Source organism: Molossus molossus, unplaced genomic scaffold (genome assembly GCF_014108415.1).
Source record: "Molossus molossus isolate mMolMol1 unplaced genomic scaffold, mMolMol1.p scaffold_m16_p_14, whole genome shotgun sequence".
NCBI lineage: Eukaryota > Metazoa > Chordata > Mammalia > Chiroptera > Molossidae > Molossus > Molossus molossus.
In genome coordinates this window covers 58,410,643-58,437,113 of record NW_023425349.1, presented here as the reverse complement: position 1 = coordinate 58,437,113, position 26,471 = coordinate 58,410,643, and the positions used below count along the sequence as shown (strand labels likewise).

Genomic DNA, 26,471 nt, shown 5'->3' with positions numbered 1-26,471 from the left:
AACTGTGGGACAACTGGAAATGTAATAACATTCACATCATAGGAATCCCCGAAGAAGAAGAAAATGAGCAAGGGATGGAGAATATATACGAAAAAATAATGAATATATATGAAAAAAGAATGCCTTCTTTTTTTCCCTAATTTGGAAAAAAGAAGGCATTCAAGTTCAAGAAGCACAAAGAGTCCCACATAAGAAGAACCCAAACAGGCCCACACCAAGACACATAGTAATTAAAATGCCAAAAACTAAAGACAAAAAGAGAATCCTAAAAGCAGCAAGAGATAAGCAACAGGTTACCTACAAAGGAAACCCCATAAGGCTCTCAGCTGACTTCTCAACAGAAACACAACTGACCAGAAGGGAAGGGCATGAAGTAATCAAGGTCATGAAAAACAAGGATCTGAATCCAAGACTACTCTATCCAGCAAGGCTATCATTCAAAATAGGTCAAATAAAGAGCTTTCCACACACAAAAAAAAGGCTAAGGGAATACATTAGCACCAAACCAGCACTGCAAGAAATGTTAAAAGGACTGCTGTAATTAGTAGAAGAAATAGGAAGAAAAATAAAACCAAACTAAACGAAAATGGCAATAAATAACTATATATCAATAATCATCTTAAATGTAAATGGCTTGAATGCTCCAATAAAAAGACACAGAGTAGCTGACTGAATAAGAAAGCATGACTCATCTATATGTTGTTTACAAAACACACACCTCACAATAAAAGATTCACATAGGTTGAAAGGGAAGGGATAGAAAAAAATCTTCCAAGCAGACAAAAAGGAAAAAAAAGCTGGGGTAGCAGTACTCATATCTGATAAAATACATTTCAAAATGAAGGCCATAACTAGAGACAAAGAAGGCCACTACATAATAGTGAAAGGATCTATCCAACAGGAAGATATAACCTTGATAAACATATGTGCACCCAATATAGGAGCACCAAAACATATTTAAAATCTTCTGGAGGACTTCAAAGGAGAAATTGACAACAATACAATCATAGCAGGGGACTTCAACACCCCATTGACACCACTGGATAGATCCTCTAGACAAAAAATTAGCAAGGAAACGGAGACTCTAAATGAAGCACTAGACGAAATAGATTTAATAGATATCTACAGAGAATTACACCCCAAAACTACAGAATTCACATTCTTCTCAAGTGCACATGGGACATTCTCAAAGACAGACCTCATGTTAGGACACAAACTAAATCTCTACAAGTTCAAGAAGATCGAAATCATATCAAGCATCTTCTCAAATCACAATGGCATGAAACTAGAAATCAATTGCAACAAGAACATGCCAAGACATTTGACCACATGGAGGCTAAATAGCATGTTATTAAAAAATGAATGTGTTACCATGGAGATCTACGAAGAAATTAAAAACTTCCTGGAAACCAATGAAAATGAACACACAACAAAAAATCTATGGGATGCAGCAAAAGCAGATCTGAGAGGGAAGTTCATAGAACTACAGGCCTATCTCAAGAAACAAGAATAATTTCTAATTAACTGTCTAACCTCACAACTTAAAGAATTAAAAAGCAAACAAAAAGAAAACCCCAGAGTAAGTAGAAGGAAGGAAATAGTAAAGATCAGAGCAGAAATAAATGACATGGAGACCAAAAAAATAAAACAATTCACAAGATCAATGAAACAAAGAGCTGGTTTTTTGAAAAGATAAACAAGATTGATGGACCCTTACGTAGACTCACCAAGAAACAAAGAAAGAGAACCCAAATTCACAAAATCAGGAATGAAAGAGGGGAAGTAACAACTGACACCGCAGAAATACAAAAGATCGTTATCAGCTTCTATGAACAATTATATGGCAACAAATTCGACAATCTAAGCAAAACGGACAAATTTCTAGAAATACACAGTCTCCCAAAACTGGACCGGGAAGAGATAGAAAACTTGAACAGACCAATAACAACTAAGGAAATTGAAGACGTAATCAAGACTCTCACAGCAAACAAAAGCCCAGGCCCAGATGGCTTCACAGGGGAGTTTTACCGAACATTCAAAAAAGAACTAACACCCATTCTCCTCAAACTAATTCAAAAAATTCAAGAAGAAGGAAGACTCCCAAACTCATTTTATGAGGCCAGCATAATTCTAATTCCAAAACCAGAAAAAGAGACTGCAACGAAAGAAAACTACAGGCCAATATCCCTGATGAACATAGATGCCAAAATCCTGAACAAAATACTAGCAAATCAAATCCAGGAATACATCAAAAAAATTATTCAGCATGACCAAGTGGGATTCATCCCAGGGATGCAAGGCTGGTACAATATTTGCAAATCAATAAATGTGATACACCACATAAACAAAATGAATAAAAACCACATGATCATATCAATAGATGCTGAAAAAGCATTTGACAAAATCCAGCATCCATTTCTGATAAAAACACTCAGCAATGTGGGAATAGAGGGATCATATCTCAACATAATAAAGGCCATATATAAAAGACCTATAGCGAACATCATACTCAATGGGCAAAAACCAGAAGTATTTCTCTTAAGAAAAGGAACAAGACAGGGATGCCCATTTTTCCCACTCTTATTTAACATAGTACTGAAAGTCTCAGCCACAGCAATCAGACATGAAGAAAAAAGTAAAAGAGATCCAAATTAGAAATGAGGAAGTGAAACTCATTATTTGCAGATGACATGATATTATACATAGAAAACCCTAAAGACTCCATCAAAAATCTACTAGACTTTCCCTGGCCGGTTCGGCTCAGCAGTTGGAGCGTCGGCCTGTGGTCCAGAGAGACCCGGGTTTGGTTCCCGCTAAGGGCATGTACCTCGGTTGCAGTTTGTCCCCGGCCCTGGTTGGTCGTGCGGGTGGCAGCCACTCGATGTGTCCCTTTCATATCCATGTTTCCCTCTCTCTCTCTTCCTCTCTCTCCCTCCCACTCTATCTGTCCAAAAAATGGAAAAATGTCCTCGGGTGAGAATAAAAAAAAAAAAATCTACTAGACTTAATAAATGAATTTGGCAAAGTAGCAGGATACAAAATTAATGTCAAGAAAATGACAGCATTCTTATACACCAATGATGAACTCACAGAAAGAGAAACTAAAAAAACAATCCCATTTATCATCGCGGCAAAAAAATTAAGATACCTAGGAATAAACATAATCAAAGAAGTAAAGGACCTATTTGTAGAAAACTACAAGACATTGAAAAAAGAAATACAGAAAGTTATAAAAAAAAAAAATGGAAGCGCATACCTTGTTCATGGATTGGAACAATTAACATCATTAAAATGTCCATATTACCCAAAGCAATCTATAGATTTAATGCAATCCCCATCAAAATATCAACAACATATTTCACAGAACTAGAACAAATACTTCAAAAGTTCATATGGAACCAAAATAGACCCCGAATAGCCACAGCAATTTTGAAAAAGAAGGACAAAGTAGGTGGGATCACAATACCACATATCAAGTTATACTACAAAGTGACTGTAATCAAAACAGCCTGGTTCTGGCACAAGAACAGGCATATAGACCAGTGGAACAGAATAGAGAACCCAGAAATGGACCCAAGGCAATATGCTCAATTACTATTTGACAAAGGTGGCAAGAGCACACAGTGGAGTAAAGACAGCCTCTTTAATAAATAGTGTTGGGAAAATTGGACAGCTACATGCAAAAAAATGAAACTTTTTTAGACCATCAACTTACACCATACACAAAAATAAACTCAAAATGGATAAAAGACTTAAATGCGACCCGTAAATCCATAAAAATTCTAGAAGAAAATATAGGCAACAAAATTTCAGACATCATACGCAGCAAAATTTTCACTGATACATCACCTAAGGCAACAGAAACAAAGGAGAAAATGAACACATGGGACTACATCAAATTCAAAAGCTTCTGCACAGCAAAAGATACAATCATCAAAATGGAAAGGCAACCCACTCTATGGGAGAGCATAATTGCCAATGACATATCAGATAAGAGGTTAATTTCCAATATATGTAGAGTGCTCATACAACTCAACAAAAGGAAGACAAAGAACCCAATTAAAAAACAGGCAGAGGAGCTGAATAGACACCTCTCCAAACAGGACATACAAATGGCCAAGAGATATATGAAGAAATGCTCAACATCACTAGTCATCAGAGAGATGCAAATTAAAACAACAATGAGGTATCACCTCACACCTGTCAGAATGGCCGCCATCAACAAATCATCAAACAAGTGTTGGCAAGGATGTGGAGAAAAGGGGACTCTAGTACAATGCTGGTGGGAATGCAGACTGGTGCAGCCACTATGAAAAACAATATAGTGTTACCTCAAAAAATTAAAAACTGAATTGCCATTTGACCCAGTGATCCCACTTCTAGGAATATACCCTAAGAAGCCTGAAATACCAATCAGAAAGAATATATGTACCCCCATGTTCTTAGCAGCACTATTTATTATAGCTAAGATCTGGAAACAGCCCAAGTGTCCATCAGTAAACGAATGGATAAGAAAGCTGTGGTAGCCCTGGCCGGTTTGGTTCAGCGGTTAGAGCATTGGCCTGCGGCCCTGAGAGACCCAGGTTCGGTTCCTGCTAGGGGCATGTACCTCAGTTGCAGTTTGTCCCCGGCCCTGGTTGGGTTGTGCGGGTGGCAACTACTCGATGTGTCCCTTTCACATTGATGTTTCTCTCTCTCTCTCTCTCTCTCTCTCTCTCTCTCTCTCTCCCTCCCTCCCTCCCTCCCTCCCTCCCTCCCTCCCACTCTATCTGAACAAAATATCCAAAAATGTCCTCGGGTGAGGATATGGGAAAAAAAAAAAAAAAAAAGAAAGCTGTGGTACATATACATAATGGAGTACTATGCAACTGTAAGAAAGAAAGATCTCTTATCCTTTGAGACGACATGGAGGGACCTGAAAAGTATTATCCTAAGTGAAACAAGCCAAGCAGAAAAAGACAAATACCACATGATCTCACTTATTTATGAAATATAGGTAACATAACAGTCTGAGGAAGTCGGCAGACCCAGAAACATGGAAGTCGGGTACAGAATGACAACCCTCAGAAGAGGGGGTGGTGCGGGGAGGGAAGAGATAAACCACAGAACTTATATGCATGGATTCATAACCAATGGACATGGACAAAAAGCCTGGGATGGGGTGGGGGGGGATGGGGAGGAAAGTGTCAATGGGTTAAAAAAGGAGAAACATCTGTAACAAAAATAAAATTAAAAAAAATAAAAATTAAAAAAAATAAAGAGAAGAGGGAAAAAAAGAAGATATACAGATGGCCAATCAGCACATGAAAATGTCACTAATTATTAGGAAAATATGAATCAAAACCACAATGAGATACTATTTCACACCTATTAAGATGTATATTATAAAAAAAGGCGAGTATAATAAGTGTTGCCAAGAATTTCAAGAATTTGGAGATTGAAACCCTCATGAATTGCCACTTTGGCTGTTCCTCAAAAAGTTAAACATAGAGTCACCATGTGACTCAGCAATTCTACTTCTAAATATTTATCTAAAAGAATTGAAAACAGACTCCAACAAGCAACTGTACACCAACATTCACAGCAGCATTACTCACAGTAGTCAGAAGATAGCAACAACCCAAGTGACCATTGACAGATTCATGAACAAACAGAAGGTCATATGTACATACAGCAGAATATTATTCAGCCATTAAAAGGAATACATTTTTGATACATACTAAAACATGAATGGATCTTGAAAACATGATGCTAAATGAAATGGGACAGACACAAAAGGACATAAGCTGCATGATTCTATTTATATGAGATAATTAGAATAGTCAAATTCATAGAGACCAAAAGTAGGAGAGTGGCTGCCAGAGGCAATGGGTATTTTTGTTTAATGGATACAGAGTTTCTGCTGGGATGATGAAAAAGTTCTGCAGACAGATATGGGTGATGACTGCACAACTGTAAATGTACTTAAGACCACTGAATTGTACATTTAAAATGGAGTTTGACATTATGTATATTTTACCACAATAAAAGAATAGCTAGGGTCTTCTGGGGAGGGAGGGAGGGAGAGAAGGAGGGAGGGAGGGGGAGGGAGGGAGGGAGGGAGGGAGGAGAGAGGGAGGGAGGGAGGGAGGGAGGGAGGAGGAGGGAGGAAGGAAGGAAGGAAGGAAGGAAGGAAGGAAGGAAGGAAGGAAGGAAGGAAGGAAGGACCAAAAGTCTACACATTGTATATATAATTCCAACTTTTATGACATTCTAGGGACAGAAATCAGATTAGTGGTTGCCTGTGGCTGGGGGAGAGATTAATGCAAAAGGGCACAACATAACTTTATCTGGATATGGTTATATATCTCAATAATGGTGGTAGTTACACCATGGTATATATTGTCAAAAAACAGTATATTCAGAGGGGTTGGCTTTTACTGTAAGTGCATTTTACCTCAATCTGATCCCCAAAAATATCATTACATGTTTTTAAATTGTGTTAGAAATACAGCAGACATGTTGTAAAAATAGTGTGTTCTTTGTGTCACATAAAAATTTTTCCAAATTGTCAACTGGTTTCTATTTTCTAATATATTAACTATTACTAACTAAGAAATTCTTTTTAATTCCCAATTGCATGTGGCAAACACAAACACACAATGAGGTAATTAAATCACCAACATTTCAGCCTTAGAAAAAGATTTAAAAATTAAAGTTTAGTAACAGCTTTGATGGGTTTATAAACAGTAGTTTGGAGAAGTTAAAGTTAGTTATTAATCACTTAGAAAAGAAAGTAAGGAGAAATAAAGGAAGTCGGAAAAATGGAGAAATCAGACATGTAGAATATATTTCTACATTAGCAACAGATTTTGATTAAGATAATTTCATTTGAATATAATTAGAATTTACCCAAGTATGCTTTGATAGAATTTTTAAATGGTTTTTGCTACATTCATATGATTGTGTGAAGCTTAAAAATACAGCAAGTATACAAATAATGGTAAGGGAGAAAAAGGATATGGAAGGATTGCTTCTGTGAGAAATGCTTTTAGATAGCATCTACACATGAAAGTTTATTAATGGAATAAGTCAATGAGCTACATTATGTGGAGAGAAACCTGGTCATTTTTACCCACATCCCTATGTAAGAGGTCAACATTAGGTGTTGAAGCTATAGTTGGCCTCTCCATGCTTCCTACCATTCACAGAGCAATTAATTACTCAGGACTGGGTAGAAAATTACCACACTGCAGGCTTCACTCAGCTCCAAGTGTCCCATCATCCATCAACATTTCTACTGGTAGATACAGCACCATGGAGCTCTCTGGGAGGACAGCCAGGAGAAATCCACATTGATCATGATATCGAGAAGGATGATATTTCTCCTGAACATAGTGCATTGTGTAATGGGTGACGTTTTTCTATTTCAAGCTGGTTGGCAATTTCTGCCCAATTTAACAGTTGTATGGACCATTACATATGGTTTTTTACTGCATCCTGAGATCACTTTGTTTCAGTTCCCGCTTTTCCCCTCCTTGACAGGACAGATGGGCCACACATACACAGATCATCCACGACTCTCCAGGCTATGCACTTTGGACTCAGACAGGTCACAGTCAAACTACGTAACCAAGATTTTCCTAGCCCAGCTTCCACTCTGCAGAATCAAAGAACTCTCAGTTTCCTCCATGGTTATTCCTCCTTGCTGGTTGGCATTCCCTTGTTGAATCCGTCCTCCCCAGTCCCTACTGTCACTTCTCAGAATTCTATTTTATCCCACATTCGAATTATGCTAGCTTGGTTATATATGTTATAAATTACCATCAGGTGTCTAAAATCCTACTACGATAGAAATATGGTTGGCTATAAAATATACCATTCTTAACACAACTCAACTGATAGTGAGATAAAAACAAACACTCTAACACACCACACACTGATCTCCATGCCTGAAGCATGAATGAGGCATGAAGGCAGAGAATATATCACTGGACTTCTTCATTTTTTTATGGCTTAAGAGGTCCCTTAAAATTGATTGTTTACAATCAGAATTATTTTATTTATTAGCCTTTCAAAACCAGAAATTTTAATATAATTTTTCAGACTAACAGCTAAATCAAGCTTTAAGAAAGAATGTATTTACCAATTTGAGAGCTTGTAAATACACATTTTCCTAATTCTGAGACAGAGGTATAACGACAGGTCAATTTAGAATCTGTTCACAGAATTGAAAATCACTTATTTATTGCTGTTCTAATCTCTTACAGCATCTCTTCAGGAGAAAACCCTTTTAAGGGATTTGATGATAGCATCGCACAAATGCACATACATGCACAATTTTGAATATAATTTCAGAGAATCCAGACTGCCTGCATCCTACCACAGACTTTGGTTCACCTCCTGGAGTAGGGATCTCTGCATACCAGGCTAAGAATCTGCTCCACAGGCTTAAACTCAAGATTACTAGCTATTTAAACATACACACATACACACTCTAAAGGTAACTGTTTTAAAAAATCATGAACTAAATTAATCCTTCAAAATAATGATTTTTCTGTTCCTTTTCACTGAATGTTACTCTTTTAGAAAGTCAAAACTAAAATATTTGTTACAAGTAAACATCAGGACCTAAAAGAAATTCATTCACTTCTACCATCCTGTCATTTGAAACAAGATTCCTGCTGATCATTCACAGTTCTAAAATCAGCTGCACAAAGTCCTAATTCACATTTTCTTTCCCCAGGAACCAAAATTTAGACCAATGTAAGTCATCTTTTTTGTTGTTGTAGTTAATCCTCACCCACGAATATTTTTTCCATTGATTTTTTTAGAGAGGGAGGGCAGTGGGCGGGGTGGGGGGAGAGAAACATCTATGCACAAGACAGACACATCAATTGGCTGCTTCATGCATGCACTCCAACCGGGGCGGGGGATCAAACCTGCAAGCCAGTATGTGCCCTTGACCGGGAATCAAACCCACAACCCTTTGGTGCGAGGGCCCCACTCCAACCACTGAGCCATACTGGCCAGGGCCAAAGTAAGTCATCTTTAATTTTTATTAAATATAGACATTTTACTCACAATAAAAAACCAGTGAGATACAGTACTTCACAAATTTTTTTAGCCATTCCCAATTGTCTTTAACCCATATTTTGTTTAACTTAACAGCACAGCAAAGATATTGTCTTATGTCTAAAATGGTTGAGATTTAGACATTCTAAAAACTGAAAATCTTCTAAACTGTCATTTATGATTTAACATTATACCTCTATTCTCCTTTATACTTTCCATTCAATTGTATCAAACCAAAAATTAGAAAGAATGCAATGGTATTATAGGTGAACATAACAAGTATAAAAATTGCAACAATTCACTGGAGATTTTTTATTACATTTATGTCTATATAATATTGAAAAAAAACCTGTGTAAATGAGAAAGCAGCTGAAGGGCAAAATCAAACTCCCGACTTTATTAGATGCAGGCCTAATGTCTTTCAGATAAAATATTTGTAGGTGCCACAGTCAATCAAGATTTCAACAGGAATGGAAGATGAAAGCACTCATGCATAAAAGGCAAGTGTGATAATTATGATACAGAGACAAGATAATGGAAAATATCCGAGGCCGCTTTTCACTTTGTGTATCAAGTGCTGTCCTGACCTAGACATCCTACAATGCTCCATCACATTCACTGTGTTACTTTTTCATTTTAATTACTTAGCAGAATTCAATTAATTTGGCTGGCATCTGGTCAGCGGATGGGAATCCTCCACTATCTTATAGGGTCTTTTCCCTGTGTCATTTCTCAAAATAATGCTGCAAGACAGTTTTGAATAAACATACAGTTGAGTTTCAAGTTCTTATTTGTCCTTCAAATTTATTAACCTCTTACTGATTAAAGAAATGGCACTTACTTTCCTGGAATGTCATTTTCAGATACATTATGTCAAAGTGGTAACAGAGTCTAGCTGAAATTTCAGTGACTCCGTACTGTAAAGTCTACACTGGCTCCACTTTAAAAGTCCTCTGATGGCAAAGAGAAAATGGTGGGGTAATTACTACAGATAAGAGGATAGTTCAGCAAGCAGACAGCACAAAGTTCACTGCCAGTGTATTTAAGGATTACTGTAATCATTTTCTAAGCTGTGCTCTAATCTGTTATTCAGAACCAGGATTCATCTACCTTAACATTCATGAAAATAGTCTCCAACAAAGTTCAAGATTACAATTACGTCGCTTTATTACAATAATGTATTACATTATAAAAACACTAAGACTTTATAGTTGTCACTTGCCAAAATTATAATAATGCTTCTTACAAATGTGATATGTAACTGTTCTTTCTAATCCTCTTCTACAATTTGGAGAAAAGTAACTTTTAGATGTTATTAACAATTTCTGTTGAGAACTGTCAAGACAAAGAATGGAGTTTCTCAGTGTGCCCGTTTCATTATTAAAAGAAAGCTTACACAAAGCAGGGGAGAAATTCCTTTCTTACTAGAAGGCAAACCTAACATACCAATGAAACTTAAATGAATATCCAACTAAAAGGGCAATACTTGCTAAGGATTCAATCCTCTACAGAGGCAGAACATCTTCTCCTTAGTTGTCACTCAAAACTTTACTTTTCCCTGGAAATAAATCACTATCAGCCTACTTCTTCCTTTGTAAGGGTGACTAGCAAAATAGAAGATGAGGTTGGCAGGAGGTGAATCTGATTCTTCTCCCTTGTATAAGCAGATGAGGACAAGGTTGCCTGGCATATCTTTAAGACATAGAAGAAAAAAGGAAGGTGCTGTCTGCAACCACAAGTGGACACAAAACACTAAAATGATCAACAGACTTCCCAGAAATAACTATGTATAAAGCCAAAAATAATTAATAATTCGAGTTCAAGTAAAGAATGTTAATTTTGCCGCTCTAAGAAGACATACATTCTCATGCTCATCCAATAACCTGGGGACATTCATTTTCTTATTTCCATAAGGGCCGTCCCAGGCCAAGGGGGCCAAACAAGAACTAGAAGTCAGACGTCACCCTTTGGTGAAATGATCCAGCAACATAAAAAGTATTCATCAGCCTGGCCAGTGTGGCTCAGTTGGTTGAGTGTTGACCCATGCACCAAGAGGTCGCCAGTTCAATTCCCAGTCAGAGCACATGCCTAGGTTGTGGGCCAAATCCCCAGTAGGGGGCATGCAGGAGGCAGCCAATCCATGTTCTCTCTCATCGACATATCTAACTCTCTCTCCCGCTCTCTTCCTCTCTCTCTAAAGTCAATAAAGAAAAAATATATATATTTTTTTAAGTACTCATAAAACACCTGCACCCTGAGATGCGCATCGGTACCCATTGGAATTTATCTCAAGGATGTAACTTAAAAAAAGGAAAAATATTATTGACACGATGATGTTAATACATTATATAAAAAAGAGCCCTGGTTGGTTTGGCTCAGCAGTTAGAGCATCAGGCCTGCAGTCCAGAGAGACCCAGGTTCAGTTCCTGCTAAGGGCACAGTTGCAGTTTGTCCCCGGCCCTGGTTGGGTCGTGTGGGTGGCAGCCACTCGATGTGTCCCTTTCATATCGATGTTTCTCTCTCTCTCCCTCTCCCTCTCTCTCCCTCCCACTATATCTGAACAAAAAAATGTCCTCAGGTGAAGATAAAAAAAAAAAGAAAGAAAGAAAAATATTGGAAATAACCAAGACAAATTATTCAATTAGAGAAGCATTTAAAAAGCAATAACTTGGAAAAAGTAAAATTAACACACTGACATTCTACACTGTTAAAATACCTCAAAAACTAAGAAACTATCTAGATGAGAAACACAGAAAGCAAATTTACCTTGAGCTAGTCGTTCAAGTCGTTTCCCATGCTCTGGGGGTATTGCATACCTAAAAATTTAAACAAAAAAAAAAAAGAGTTTAGGTATATAACTGTTCAGTTAGTTCCTAAGGACATCTACTCCTAAATAATGTCATGTAAAAAAATTCAACACAAAACTCCACTTCTGAGTAAAGATCAGAAAACCAATTGCAGAGTCATATCCCTTGAACATTGGACAGAAGAAAAATAAACTCATAAATCTCTTATTTCGCCCTGGCCGGTTTGGCTCAGCGGTTAGAGCGTCGGACTGCGGTCCGGAGAGACCCGGGTTCGGTTCCCGCTAAGGGCACGTACCTCGGTTGCAGTTTGTCCCCAGCCCTGGTTGGGTCGTGTGGGTTGCAACCACTCGATGTGTCGCTTTCACGTCGATGTTTCTCTCTCTCTCTCCCTCTCACTCTATCTGAACAAAATATCAAAAAAATGTCCTCGGCGAGGATAAAAAATAAATAAATCACTTATTTCAATGCCCAGCTCACCATCCCAACCACATTTTATTTATTTATTTTTCTTTCTGGAAGTTGTATTTATGTATTTTTTTATTAATTAATTTATTTTTGTTACAGATGTTTCTCCTTTTCCCCCCACTTATTCCCCTCTCCTCCTCCCTCCCTGCCCTGTCCCCAGCTTTGTTGTCCATGTCCACTGTTCATGCATACATGCATATAAGTTCTGTGGTGTATCTCTCCCCCACCATCCCCTCTCCTTGAGATTGTCAGTCTGTACCCCACTTCCACGGGACCTGGAAAGTATTATCCTAAGTGAAACAAGCCAAACAGAGAAAGACAAGTATCATATGATCTCACTTATTTGTGGAATATAATGAACATAACAGTCTGAGTAATGGGGTAGTCCCAACCACATTTTAAAGATTAAGGAACAAAGGCCTAAGAAACAGTAAACTGCTTAGCCAAGGAGGCAGCTAGCCACAGTATGGAGACTAGAACCTTTCTCCCAACCCTCATAGCACCAGAGAAATCCAGGGCTATTTTTGGTTGTATGTTTTAGTTTTCTGGTTGGTTTCTTGGCCTTAGTTTTTAAGAAAACCTTGGTTGTTGGATGTTTTTTAACTTTTAAAAATGTCTTTATTGACAAGCAGGATAGAACATCAAATTATCATAACAACAGTTATATTTTTACCAAACCTTTCTAGTTTTCTTTATGAATAGATTTTAAATTTTTAAAAAATCACCATCCATAAAAAAGCAGCTATTATTTATTTCATGATTATGTGACTTTTAAAATCTTGATTATAGAAGAAATAATTTTTCACCACTGAAGAACAGAAACACTCATTTCTGGTTCCTGGTTTTTTAAAAGTGAAATACTTGAACTTATTCCTATAAACTTAGTAACAAATTTTAAATCAATAACCTCACAACATATTACACAAATGCTAAATTTTATAGGTAGTCTAAAGAGGAAAATTAAGGACATTAAAAATAAAGCTAAATGATAATTTCGTGTTTTAAGTAAAAATATGTTATTCTTAAGACCTACATTTGCTATGTTTACTAGCCCAAGTTACTTTTAAGTTAAAGTTACTTTTTACTAAAATAACTTTTCTAATTTTACTTAACACCACACTTGGTTGCATTTAATGCCACTGACAACATATGCAAAACTTAATTGGATCCGATGTAACTAGGCAATTCTCTGAAAGAAAATTCAACCATATATCCTGTTCCTTAAGGCACTATTAATGAAATTATTCCAACTGAATTGGGAAGATAAAATTTTAGCATAACTAAATTACAATCACCCAATGTATATTTATGGTCACTTCTTACTAGTTTTTAATCCCTGGTTTATATTACCATATACACCCAGGAAAGAAAAAACATTTATGTGCCCCAGACTAGAGGGTCACCTCCCCCATAACACATACGCACACATGCATACACTGCCAGCCTCAACTTCCTGATCTGTTCAAATGTCTTGATTTCTATCAAAACTTTCTCTCTCCCAAGATTTAAGCATCTCCCAGGACTCCACATTTTTAAGCATGGTCTCCCCGTTTTGCCTTGCCTTTTCTTCATTCCTCCTGAATTGTACCCAGGGCTATAATGCACAGACAGTCCACAGGCTGTGAAGGACAAAATGTACTCAAGGAAGATGGGCAGGCTTGGGGTGCTTAACTTCTACTTAAATGACATGGGGTGGGGGGATCTAATTTCCCAAAATTTAGTTCCTATGATTGTTGCGGCCAGCACTGAAAAATATCATCTAATTATTTAATAAAAAGAAAAAATAAGTAATAAATAAAAGTCGACCAGCAAAAGATTCCAACTTCATAAGAATGTTAGTATTTTTCATCTAAACAATTTTAAAAATCAGTATAAGCCACTATCATACTACCATTTGAAACAGAATGATTTGAATAAAGGGCAAGAAAGCCCTTTAAAAAACCTAAATCACTAGTATGATTTCAAAAAGTTTGAAATCCTCCTGCTCTGATAACATCTGAGATTTTGTTCATTTCTGTTTGACATACTACTACATCATAGAAACACTAAGCAATTCTCAAAAATTGTTTTTAATCATAGCATAAAAACATTGCCTGCCTGCCCCACCCCTGTGATGCTTCATCCTCAGCTGTTAGACATGATTAGCTCTTCTGCCTAAACACAGGGTGGGGGAAAAGTAAGTTTACAGTTGTGAGTATGCAAAACACAGTTTATTCTTCTATTATTATTTACTAATTATTGTATTATTTTCCATTTGAACAACTGTAAACCTACTTTTGCCCCACCCTGTAAATAACAAAAAAATAAATAACTTTTCTGAGTCTCTCATCCTGCTAACATCCATCTGCTTTCTTTTCTTCCCTTCACATACACTACTTCCAATGCTTGCCACATTTTCTTAAGATACATTTTTGTTGTTGTTGTTGCTGTTGCTGTTAACAGTATTACAGATGTGCCCCATGTTCCCCCTTTTTGCCCCACTCCACCCAACCCCTGGCCCACCCCAGGCCTTCCTCACACTACTATCTGTGTACATGGGTTATGTATATACTACGCATATATGTTCTTGGGTTAATCTCTGTCCCTTCCACTCCCCCTCCCCTGAGATGTTATTCTGTTCCATGCATCCATGCCTCTGGACCTATTTGTTTGTCAGTTATTTTGTTCATTAGATTCCACATATAAGTGAGATCATATAATATTTGTCTTTCTCTAACTGGCTTATTTTGCTTAGCATAACTGTCTTCAAGTTGATCTATGCTCTTGCAAAGGGTAAGAGCTCCTTCGTTTTTACAGCCACATAGTATTCAATTGTGCAAATATACCACAGCTTTTTTATCCACTCGTCTGCTGATGGGCACTTAGGCTCTTTCCAGATCTTAGCTATTGTAAACAACACTTTTATGAACTTAGGGGCGCATATATTCTTTGATTGGTGTTTTTAGATTCTTAGGATATATTCCCAGAAGTGGGATTGCTGGATCAAACAGCAGTTGCATTTTTAATTTTTTGAGGAACCCCCATATTGTTTTCCACAGTGGCTGCACCAGTCTGCATTCCCACCAGTATACTAGGGCTCCTTTTTCTCCACATCCTCACCAGCACTTGTTTGTTGATTTACTGATGGTAGCCATTCTGGCAGGTGTGAGGTGATATAAATATAAAAATATTTCATTTTCATCTCTTTGATGATTAGTGATGTTGAGCATTTTTCATGTCTATTGGCCATTTGTATATCCTCTTTGGAGAAAATTTTTTAATTGGATTGTTTGTCTTCCGGTGTTGAGTTGTATGACTTTTTTGTATATTTTGGAGTTTAACTCCTTTTAAGATGTACCATTGGCAAATATGTTATTCCATACAGTAGGTTCCCTTTTCATTTTGTTGATGGTTTCTTTTCCTGTGCAAAAGCTTTTTAGTTTGATGTAGTCCCATTTGTTTATTTTTCCTTTGTTTCTCTTGCCCTAGGAGATGTATCACTGAAAATACTGCTACAGAGATGTCTGATATTTTACTTCCTATTCTTTCTTCTGGGATTTTTATGGTTTCGTGACTTACATTTAAATATTTTATCCATTTTGAATTTATTCTTGTGTATGGTGTAAATTGGTGGTCTAGTTTCATTTTTTGCATGCACCTGTCCAATTTTCCTAACACCACTTATTGAAGAGAGTATCTCTACTCCTGTATAATCTTATCTCCTTTGTCAAATATTAATTGACCATATTGGTGTGGGTCAATTTCTAGGGTCTCTGTTCTGTTCCACTGGTCTATATGCCTGCTCTTGTGCCAGTACTAGGCTGTTTTGGTTACACAGGCTTTGCAAGTAGAGTTTGATATCTGGTACTGTGATCCCTCCAACTTTGTTCTTCTTTCTCAAGATTGCTGTAGCTATCCAGGGTCATTTTTAGTTTCATATAGATTTCTGGAATATTTGTTCTGGATCTGTGAAATATGCCATTGGTATTTTTTTTTAATCATCACCAGAGGATATTTTTCCATTGACTTTTTTTTTTTTAGCTAGAGTGAGAGGGAGGGATAGAGAGAGAAAGAAGAGAACCATCGATGTGAGAGACACACATTGATTGGTTGCCTCCTGCATGACCCCGACCAGGGCCGGAGATTGACCTACAACCAATTCCTTGATCAGGAATTGAACCCGTGACCCTTTGGTCTTTGGGTCAATGCTCCAACCACTAAGCCAAGCCAGCCAGGGAACCATTGGTTTTTTTAGTTTGTTTGTTTTTTTATTTTATTTTTTTTTATTTATTGTTAATTCTCACCTGAGAATATTTTTCCTTTTTTTTTTTTTTTTTTTTTAATTACTCCTCACCCAAGGGTATTTTTCCATTTGTCTTCAGATAGAGTGGGATCGGGGAGGAAGGAGGGATGGGGAGAGAGGGAGAGAGAGAGAGCCAGACAGACAGACATCAACGTGAGAGAGACACATCAACTGGTTGTCTCCTGCATGTCCCTGACCAGGGCTGGGGACAGAGCCACAACCAAGGTGTGTGCCCTTGACCGGAATCAAACCTGTGACTCTTTGGTCCATGGGCCACGCTCTAACTGCTGAGCCAAACTGGCCAGGGCTGATTCTTTTTTTTTTTTTTAGGATAGAATGGAAGGAAGGAGGGAGAGAGAGAGAGAAATGGAGAAATGTCGATGTGAGAAAGACACATCAATTGGTTGCCTCCTGCACAACCCCAACAAGGGCTGGGATTGAACCTGTAACCCAGGTACATTCCCTTGACTGGGAATCGAATCCTCAATCCTTTAGTCCATGGGCCAACACTAACTGCTGAGCCAAACCAGTCAAGGCCACTATTGGTACTTTAATAGGGACTGTGTTGAAGCTCTAGATTGCTTTGGGTGGTATGGACACTTTAATGATGTTACATCTTTCAGTGGCTATCTTGGTGCAATGGGCAGCTCATCAGTCTCATAATGATGCTACATCTTCCAATCTATGAAAATGGTATATGCTTCCACTTGTTTGTATCTTCCTCTATTTCCTTTTTCAATGTCCTAAAGTTTTCCAAGTACAGGTTTTGTACCTCCTTGATTAAGTTTATTCCCAGGTGTCTTTTTTGTTGTTGTTACAATAGTAAACAGGATTGTTTTATAGCTTCTCTTTCTGAGAATTCATTATTGGTGTATAAAAATGCCATCGATTTTTGGATGTTAATGTTGTATCCCGCTACTTTGCCGAATGTATTAAATCCAGCAGCTTGCCACATTGCTTAACTCCCATTCACACTGAAGTCCATTGTAATCTGCATTCTGTTTTCATCACTCTCAATATAACTCCTGAGACAAAGACTGCCACATTTTTTAGTCATTATCTAACTTGTTCCATCTGGAATGTTTTACTAATTCCTTGAAACACTCACTTCCCTTAGGGTTCATAATCCAACTCATCTCCAGTGGTTTTCTACCTTCTACTCATGCCATACCTAACTGATGTTCCCCAGGACTCCATGTTTCAGTGCTTCCACATTTTTCCCTAAGGGAGCCACCTTCACTCAGGGCTTCAAGATCATCCATATGCTCCATTCCACACATCTCCTGAGCTCTGAACCTCTAAAACCAACCAGCAAATGAACAAGTCCATTTGGCAGCCCTCAATTTGTCCAAAGCTTAATCCTCCATCATCTTCCAGCCAGACCTGCTTCTCCTCCAGAGTTCCCCACCCAACCAACTGCCCAGATGTGAGAGTTGTAGCTGCATTCTCCTTACCTAATCCATCCCCAAGTTTTACGTGTTCCACCTTTTACTTGTTCGAGAGAGGTTTTGTGAATCTGCCTACATTTCTCAATCCCCACTGCCACCACCTTGGTCGAGGCCACCATTGTCTATCACATACATCACTACTGCAGCCTCCTAACTAGTCAATCCTGCCTCAAGTCAGTCCTAGTCCTGTGGCCTTCACCACCTCCTAGATGTTTCTATGGGAGTATACCATCACTTCAAAAGTCTCAACACAAGATCAAATTCATATTTCCTCCTTTAAGTTGGTATCTCACTTAGCATTCCCATTTCAGTCCACAATCCATTTCCCCCCAGTCTTCCAAACTAGAACTATCAGAGTCACCTCTTCTCTATTTCTCATCATCTCTGCTCCCATTGCCAACCACAAGTCTCATCCACTCTATAGCCTCAAAACCTCGTATCCATCTCCCAGCAGCATCACCTCAATTTCAATTTTGATCTGTCCCCTGCTAGACCACAATCATAACTGAACTCTCTGCCTGTCTACAGTCCTCATATCACTATCAGAGCATAAACATGTTTATTCCTACTGCCTGGCTTTCAAGACCCTACTCACCCCAACTTGGCCCCAGCCTTAAATATCAACAGTCCATTCTCAATAGGCGAAACTATGAATTATTCTATCACTCACATGGGCTTTGACCACACTCCTCACCTCAACCCCTCCATTCTGCTTCAAATTTCAACTTCCCAAGTCCTGCCCAGGTTATACCTCCTCCTTGAAACTTTCTTTGACCATTATAAATCTCAGCAATCACACCCCTCTTCTTCCTCTCAGACCCTTCTGTTATATTTTTCATGCAGTATTTATCATCTACTACTTTCCATAACTAGCTGCTGTTTTGTGTGCATAAATCACTTTTGTCTGGATAGGCACTGAGTTCTGCGAGGGAGAGAATACCTACCACGACCCAGAAATGTTCACATGAATTAACCTTTTAACCTGCCTTGTACAGTGACTGCCTAGTGCACAGCCAGGCACTTTGTTAAGTGCCACCATTGCTCAGTTATGCAGCTAAGTCTCTATTCTCTGAAGATATGAATATGTCTCATATTTTTTGTATCCTTTGAAAACCACCAAATAAGATGTCTACCATTGTATACCCTCAAGTACATACCAGTTTGTTAAAATTATTAATTGTTCATTTAACCTTTAGGAGTGTTTTTCTTTCATATAAAATGAATAATGCAAACAATTCTTCTATAACATTAAGAAACTAAGAATCACTAATGATCTATCACTAATTTGATATTTATAAAGTGATGTTTTATTTAAAACCAGAGTCTTTAAAGAATTTTTTATTAAAAGATCTAATTTGAAGGCTGAAGAAAACAAGATAATCCCTCTAAGCACATCTTTGGGTGGTTTGCTCAAGAAATAGACCTAAAATGATGTTATCCTGATGGTTGTAATATAAACACTATCTTGAACTGAATAATTACAAGACCAACATTTCAAAATGTCAGTACATAAAACTGTACTAGATCCATTTGTCTGATTCAGGTATTCTCTATGAACTGGTCTCTGTATCTCTCTTTTCAAGATACTGTATTATCAGTCCATCAGTCCATTAGAAGTGTTTACCAGTGTTTCTCAAAGGGTAACTCCTATTTCTCAGATCACTCTCTCAAAGTCTCCCTAATTTCATTTGGGAACCCTTGGGGCCATCACTAAGGTGTTCAGAAACCAATGTTTCAGCTCCGCCCACTGCCCGTTCCTTTGTCACGGTGCTGTCTGACAGTGGCTGCATGGTCCCTCAGTCATCTCACAGGTGCTGCTGGTGCTTCCTGCTGGCCCAGCTTCCACATAGCCTGTGACATCCAGGGCAGTCGTAGGGAGCCCAGAGCACAGAGGGAAGAACCCCTTCCAGGTCTGTGCCATGCTCAGGCAGGTTAGTCCTAAAACAGGGTTGTCCTCTACTTCCTTCCCCTGACTGAAGCTGAATATTAAGTAGCCCTTTCCCCCTTGGTTTATATTTCTTCCTCTTGCTGTTCTGCTCATAGTCATTTTCCCTGAATAATCAGGCCCAAATGTCCAGGGACAGTTTTCTGACAGATGACAACTCTAAATTGACCCTCCCCTTTTTTACTGGCAAAAGCTTGTGCTTCTGACTTGCTTTCTATAGTTACTCAAAGGCTGAAAGCTGTTACTAAGTGGTTGAAAGCTACAATTACAATCAACATGGTTAGAGTTCATCACAGTGACCATTTTTTGAGCCCTTATAATAAGTCAGACCTTGTGCTATGATCCTGTACAAGTTCTACTACTGACCTCCATTTTATTGATGAGGAAACCAAGGCTTAGAGGAATTAATTAATTAATACAAAGTGGTAACAGAAGTGGCACCCAACCCAGACCTATCTCACTCCAAATCCCAAGATATGCTCTCCAGCCCCATATTCCATTTGTGTTTCCTCATCAATGAGATGTGGACAGGAAGAAAGTGACAGAGAATATTGGCCCACTCTTTACAACAATCTCTGAAATCTCTGTAGGGTGATCCAAATTTTGGATAAAAATGAGTTATGCCTGCTAGCAAACCAAAGTTCCAATATTCCTACAGAACTTCTACTAGCTATCCTTCTTACCTTTAACTCACTTTTAAAACACAATTTAAAAAATGAAATCACTAGCCTTTGAAACTAAAATTATAATATGCATCAAGCAAAATACAATGCCATTTTAAATAAAATGTAGATATAAAGAACAAAACCATTAAACTACTAACTAAAGTTTTTCTTTGGTTTTTGTACAAAAAAACTTCATGAATCAAAAAGCATCATACCTATATTATATTTCAAAAAACTCAGTATTTCTGAAGTGGCTAATTTCAATATACTTTTTAATCAAGGCATATTCCTAACTGTGCCAAAAAGAAGGCTGAAAAACTATGCAATTTTATGTGTGAGATTGTTACATTTTCACATTACTGGAGTTTTAATATTTGTGCATTTATTAAAGTTTATGCACTAATATTTTTAATTGTAATGTTTCATTAACTGTGGAAAATAGAACATTGCTTACTTCATTTTCAGTTCTTCAAACAGGTGAATGTGAGTAACAGAAGTGCAATTGTAGGTAGGGGTGCTGTGGCTGATGCCCAAGCTCTCCTTCCAGATGAGGCCCTCTCTTCACTGCCTTCACCAACAGAAGGCTGCTCCTTGCTCCACACCACAATCACCCAACGTCACATTCCTTCCCCCAAGATCCTGGACTCTGGAGAGGGAGGGGTTGGTGTCCCATATGCAGCAAATGATGCATGTCTGAGAATTAGACCTGGACCTCTTGCCTCAACCTGGGGGAATTCTTAAGGACACTACCAGCTCCAGAGCTACCTTTGGGATCTATCTGTCCAGGGCTATATTGCACGTTAACTTTCCTTTCCACCCAGTCCTGCTTTCCTTTCTCCTAACAGGTGTTATTTCTGGAACATAACCCAAGACACCTCTGCCCCACAAATCTGATGTCAGAGTAGGCTTCCAGAGCAACCAAAGCCACAACAATTACAATGAACGCATTTGTAAGGCCATGTCACTGAGGTATCATCAGTCCTGAACATACAAGCCAGGCACCTAAGTATGGCCTGGAGGACAAGGTGTTTGAGCTGAGGCCCTACAAGAGCACCAGATGAAAAGCGCTGAGAAAAGGAGCTCATCCAGAGCTCAGGCCCCCTTCCTGAGCCATCTGTGTCCCACTTCCAGATAGAACACTCGGTACAAAAAGAGAAACTCCAGCAGTCATATCTATAGACAGTCATAACTGACGAAACTGCAGCAAGAAAAGAAATCTTAACAACAAGGGAGTTTCAATGAATAACTGAGCATTAGAAGTATAAGCAGCTCTTTCTAACCTTCGATTCAAAATATTATTCAGTATCCATATACATGTAAATTAATATCCTGAGCAATCAGAAAAATTGTTAACTTTCATCTAAAATAATTATTGCAAAATTTAGTCAAGAACCACATAAAACTTGGTTTTCAAGAAATAACATATTTCATATCACCTAATCTAATGAATATTTCCATATATCCAACACAGTACTAATGTATTTTTTTCCTATGCATTATTAGTTGATATCAACTATGGACAACATAAATAAAATCTTTACTTCCTAATACTGGCATCTCCAAAATACTCAACCCCGATAACACACGGAGTACTAAAGTGATTTTTTGAGTACTAGATGATCAAATGACCGATTTTCCCCCATGGCACCTTCCAGGGCCCCAGGGTTTCCTGAAGGTACCTTGAGGAAGGAGTTAGTGGGGGAGAGCATACCACAATACACATTTCAGCCAGGTCAGCTCTGACTTTGTTCTTAGTTTTATATTGACCTTCTGAAGAAACTTTCATTTATGGAAAGTTTAAAAACTTCTGTGGTAGGTCAGTGTTTTCCAAAGTGGTAACCTGTCACAGAAAGTATTTTTTCTGGATTATGCATGAGTATTCTATAAGATTTGGGTCACATGTAAAATGTTGATTCCTCTAGAATTTTGCTAAGGAACAAAGGTTCTTCTACTCCTATAAAATAAGAGAGGAGTGCTAAGAGCTATGTATCTAAACTGTTTCATGAAGACCATTCCGTCTTTGCTCACCATATCACTAGCACCTAGACCAGTACCTGACAAGGGAGTGCTCACTAAATAATTAAAAATAGAAGAGAAATAAACAGATAAAACAAAAAATCACTGAACAAAGATGCAATGTTTTATAACAGAATCAGGCATTAATAAAACAGAAAAAAAATGCCAACTCAAAAAGAATCTAAACTTCAAAAATTGATGATAAAAAAAAATATGTTCATAGGAGGTATATGCCCATATCAAAATTCTCCAGAGCCAATATGTTCCAAACAAAAAGCAATCTTACCTATATGAAAAGCTTCAAAAATCGTATTTTCTCCAAATGATCATTTATTGAAATAATAATTATACCATCATGGATAAGATAAAGTGACTTGAAGGTTTCTATTACAATTGGCTTAGAGTTCCTACCACGATTAACTCCAACAAAGTACTGAAGCATTTTCAAAGAGATGTCCAGTGATTAAAGTTTAATCTTCAAGGGAAAACTGTCTACTCAGCTTCTTTCCAATTGGAAACCTCTTTGAGAACTGAGAGGCTTTCAAACATGTGCATTACACAAAGCAACTAAGCTACCCAAAGAAAACTCAAGTAACAGGCAAAACAAGTTACAAAGCCTAAAAAAATAAAAATAAAAACAGTGAATGGTTACATGTTTCTACCAACACTTGACATTCCTTAGTAATGTTAATTTTCTTCATTGGGTACACAGAGAGATAACTTATAGGAACTGAAGACAAGAAAAGCAATCGATCTAATTCAAGTCCTTTTTGATGCATGTCTTCCCAAAAAACATTCACTTTTTTTTCTACACTTCAAGGAAGATTGTGAAATGACTGTTTTTTTTTGTTGTTGTTTTTTGTCTCTGACCAAAAAAAAATTTCAGAGACCATGCAACTGGATGCTATGTCCTCTCAAAAATATATGTTGTAAAAGAAAATTCCATAATCTTTATGCAAAAGTTCTCAAATAAACAAACCACATATGGAGCCTCACAAATTAGTGATTTAGAGGAAGTGAAGAAGGGATGGACTCACAACAAAAAATTTGAAGTGTATTGTCTGTGGATTTCTCTCAGGCAAGCTATCAAATCTGTTATCAATGACAATCAAAATATAGTACAGTAACCAAAAATTTCTAACAAACAGGTTTTGTAACTTCGAAAATGTCCTATACAATAGGTTAATTCTATTTAAGGCATCAGACAAGGTGCATGGCTGTGTCATTTTACAGCTTAATTTTATAATATTTACCCATAAGAAAACAAGGAGTATTATAAGAAAATCAATAAAGAATGAAAGAAGCACAAAGCTGTACCTATATTCCAATAAACACCTGCTGCAAAAACAAAACAGGCCTATAAGCTTGTGATCCCTGACCTTACAAAGGCATTGTGGTGCTGCCCTCAGGAAGCTGTAAGTCTCATTGAGGAGACAAGACCAAAACACACAAGTGAATGAAGAAAGAGTTCTAAAAGAATAGGACAAAATAAAGTAATAAAACTATTAGATATATAATATATAAATCACACAAAAAGAGAGCAATATTGGTTCAAATGGTCAGAAAAAAACTTACAAGTTACATATTCTGTAGTTTCATGTCAAGTATAGAGATTAATTCTTACCAACTGCCTGTACTTTGGGTAAAAGTTACCAATCAATTCTAGAAATGCTTTTACCATAAGTTAAAGAAGCAAACATTTTAATAACTTTTATATATATATATATATATATATATATATATATATATATATATATATAATATTCCATCTTAAGGAAATATCCCCACAGGATATTTTTTCAATCTTACAAAAAAATGATGTAAGAGGATTTTAAGTAAATAGTTGACCGTTCACTGGGGATTTCCCTGTACCTTATAGGACAGGTAGGAGACACTGAGTTTTATTCCTGCTGTGCAGCATATTCAGGTAACAGCACTCTCTGTACTACGGGGAACTATTTCTCCCAAAGACAACATGTAATTCTAATGGGGGCTGTCATTCTTCATGCCTCTGCCCCTACTGCCAGAGGTGGGTCTATGACCAGAGCCAAGACAATATAATACCCTCAAACCCTTGGCCTCAGTGACTTATCCAAGAGATTGGCACAGGATCCAAGCCAGGAAAATCCATGGTCCCTCTCCAGATAGGGTAGCTTTCCTCTTTGATGATATGGCTAGGAATATATGAGCCAGGAAGAAAAATGAAGGCAACACACAAAGAGAAGTGGGATCCAGGATCTACCATGCTCTGGCAATTTCCAATCACATTCATGACTATGTGATTGAATTCCCTTTTTTGGTTAGGCTAGTTCATATTGAGTTTCTATCTCAAGGAGTCAACACAATCACAAAAAAAATCTCAATCCAGAGATATCCAATGCAGATATCATTTTTAAAAGGATTAAATAGATTCTAAATAACATGAGGAAATGCATGAAAATTAATGTTAAAGTAGAAATTAGTAGATCAGCAATATTAGAAGACGAAGGTTTGTAGCCTTCACAAGCTGAAATCAAACTCTGAGTCCCTTGTCCCCATTCCAGTAGTTCTTATCTGATAGGTTTGACAAACAAAGTACTCTTTATCTCTTGACAGAAACAGACTAGTGTTTCCCAAAATTTCACTGAAGGGGACAGAATCCAAATAGATAGCTAATTGAAGAATCGCTACCTATTTCCTACAGGGAAGCAAAATCCTCCTCAAGATAAAACTAATTATTTGTAAAATGTGGGGTTTATTTCTGACTTCAAGTAGACTTCCAAGAGGAACATCTAAAGAACAAACCTTCAGTGTCAAGCAAATGAAGTTGAGCCTGTGGTTTCTCTCACTCTCTTCCCTAGTGGTCTTCTCATCCCCATAATCTCCATCAATTGCACAAGATTAGAATCTAGCCACATTTTACCTTCTGAAAATTTCTCTTATGACATAGAAATGAGGCATATTTCTCTTTTGGTTCTACAGAAAATCTCATTAGAAGAAACCTGATGATGCAAAAAAGAAAAGGCACACTTTCTTCTTGCCTATTCCTTCATCTTTACTTTTTCTTTTTCTCTTTGAATCTGTGGAAAGAATCCAACAAATCAAAGTTCAAATCCCAGATGCAGGACTGACTCATCAAGAGATAAAACAATTAAAGCTCTAAGTCTCAGTGTCCTAAGTTTTTAAGATGGGGCAGAAAAACATCTCCCTGAAACATCTGTTGTCTGGATTACTTGAGATGATTTCTTAAAGTCATTGGCACAATTCCTGGAACACAAAGAAGGATGCCACTAAACTAAATGGAGTCACCAAAGACAAACAACATACTTGACCACCCTTGACTACTCCTTGAAATGTAGGCGTACAAAGAATGAACATATGTGGGCCTAGAGAAGTAACAAAAATCTATTTACAAGCCTCTCTGTGGAAGTGCAATCGCACACACAAAAAAGCCACTTTCCTATATGCTCAAGTCAAAACAATATTTTTGCAAAACAAATATGAAATAATACGTATCTTCTACAAAGTGCTACTACCTAAAGAGCAAGATTAAATAGTCTGAAAAGAAAGATGAAAAATATGGGGAGGAAAAGATAAGCTAGGCAGAAAATTATACACACACACACACACATGAACTACTACATCTGCCATGGTAATTTGCAAGGCTAACAGCACTAATGCTTATTTTCTGCGAACTATGTTGCAAATTTGCATTAACCTAATTTTTCCCTAACAGTTATGGATTTGATTCAGCAATTTCTTTTCACTGGAAGGGGTTTCTCTGGTTCTTGTAGGTGGTGGTGGTGGCTT

The 26,471-nt window shown here is 37.5% G+C and overlaps 1 protein-coding gene across 21 annotated transcripts in view; it reads right to left on the bottom strand.

Annotated features, from left to right (window-relative positions):
- KDM4C (lysine demethylase 4C) overlaps window positions 1-26,471 on the bottom strand; it is a 444,842-nt gene that overhangs the window by 324,749 nt on the left and 93,622 nt on the right. For 19 of the 21 annotated variants that reach the window (XR_004959515.1, XR_004959514.1, XR_004959516.1 and 16 more), the window contains exon 6: window positions 11,821-11,870. Coding sequence is in view for 15 of the 21 variants with exons in the window: in XM_036261620.1 (XP_036117513.1) it covers window positions 11,821-11,870 (50 nt within the window). In the remaining 6 variants the exon portion in view is untranslated. Of the gene's footprint in view, window positions 1-11,820; window positions 11,871-21,120; window positions 21,536-26,471 lie in introns of those variants that run through there. The other 2 variants (XM_036261624.1, XM_036261623.1) reach the window with 1 other exon arrangement.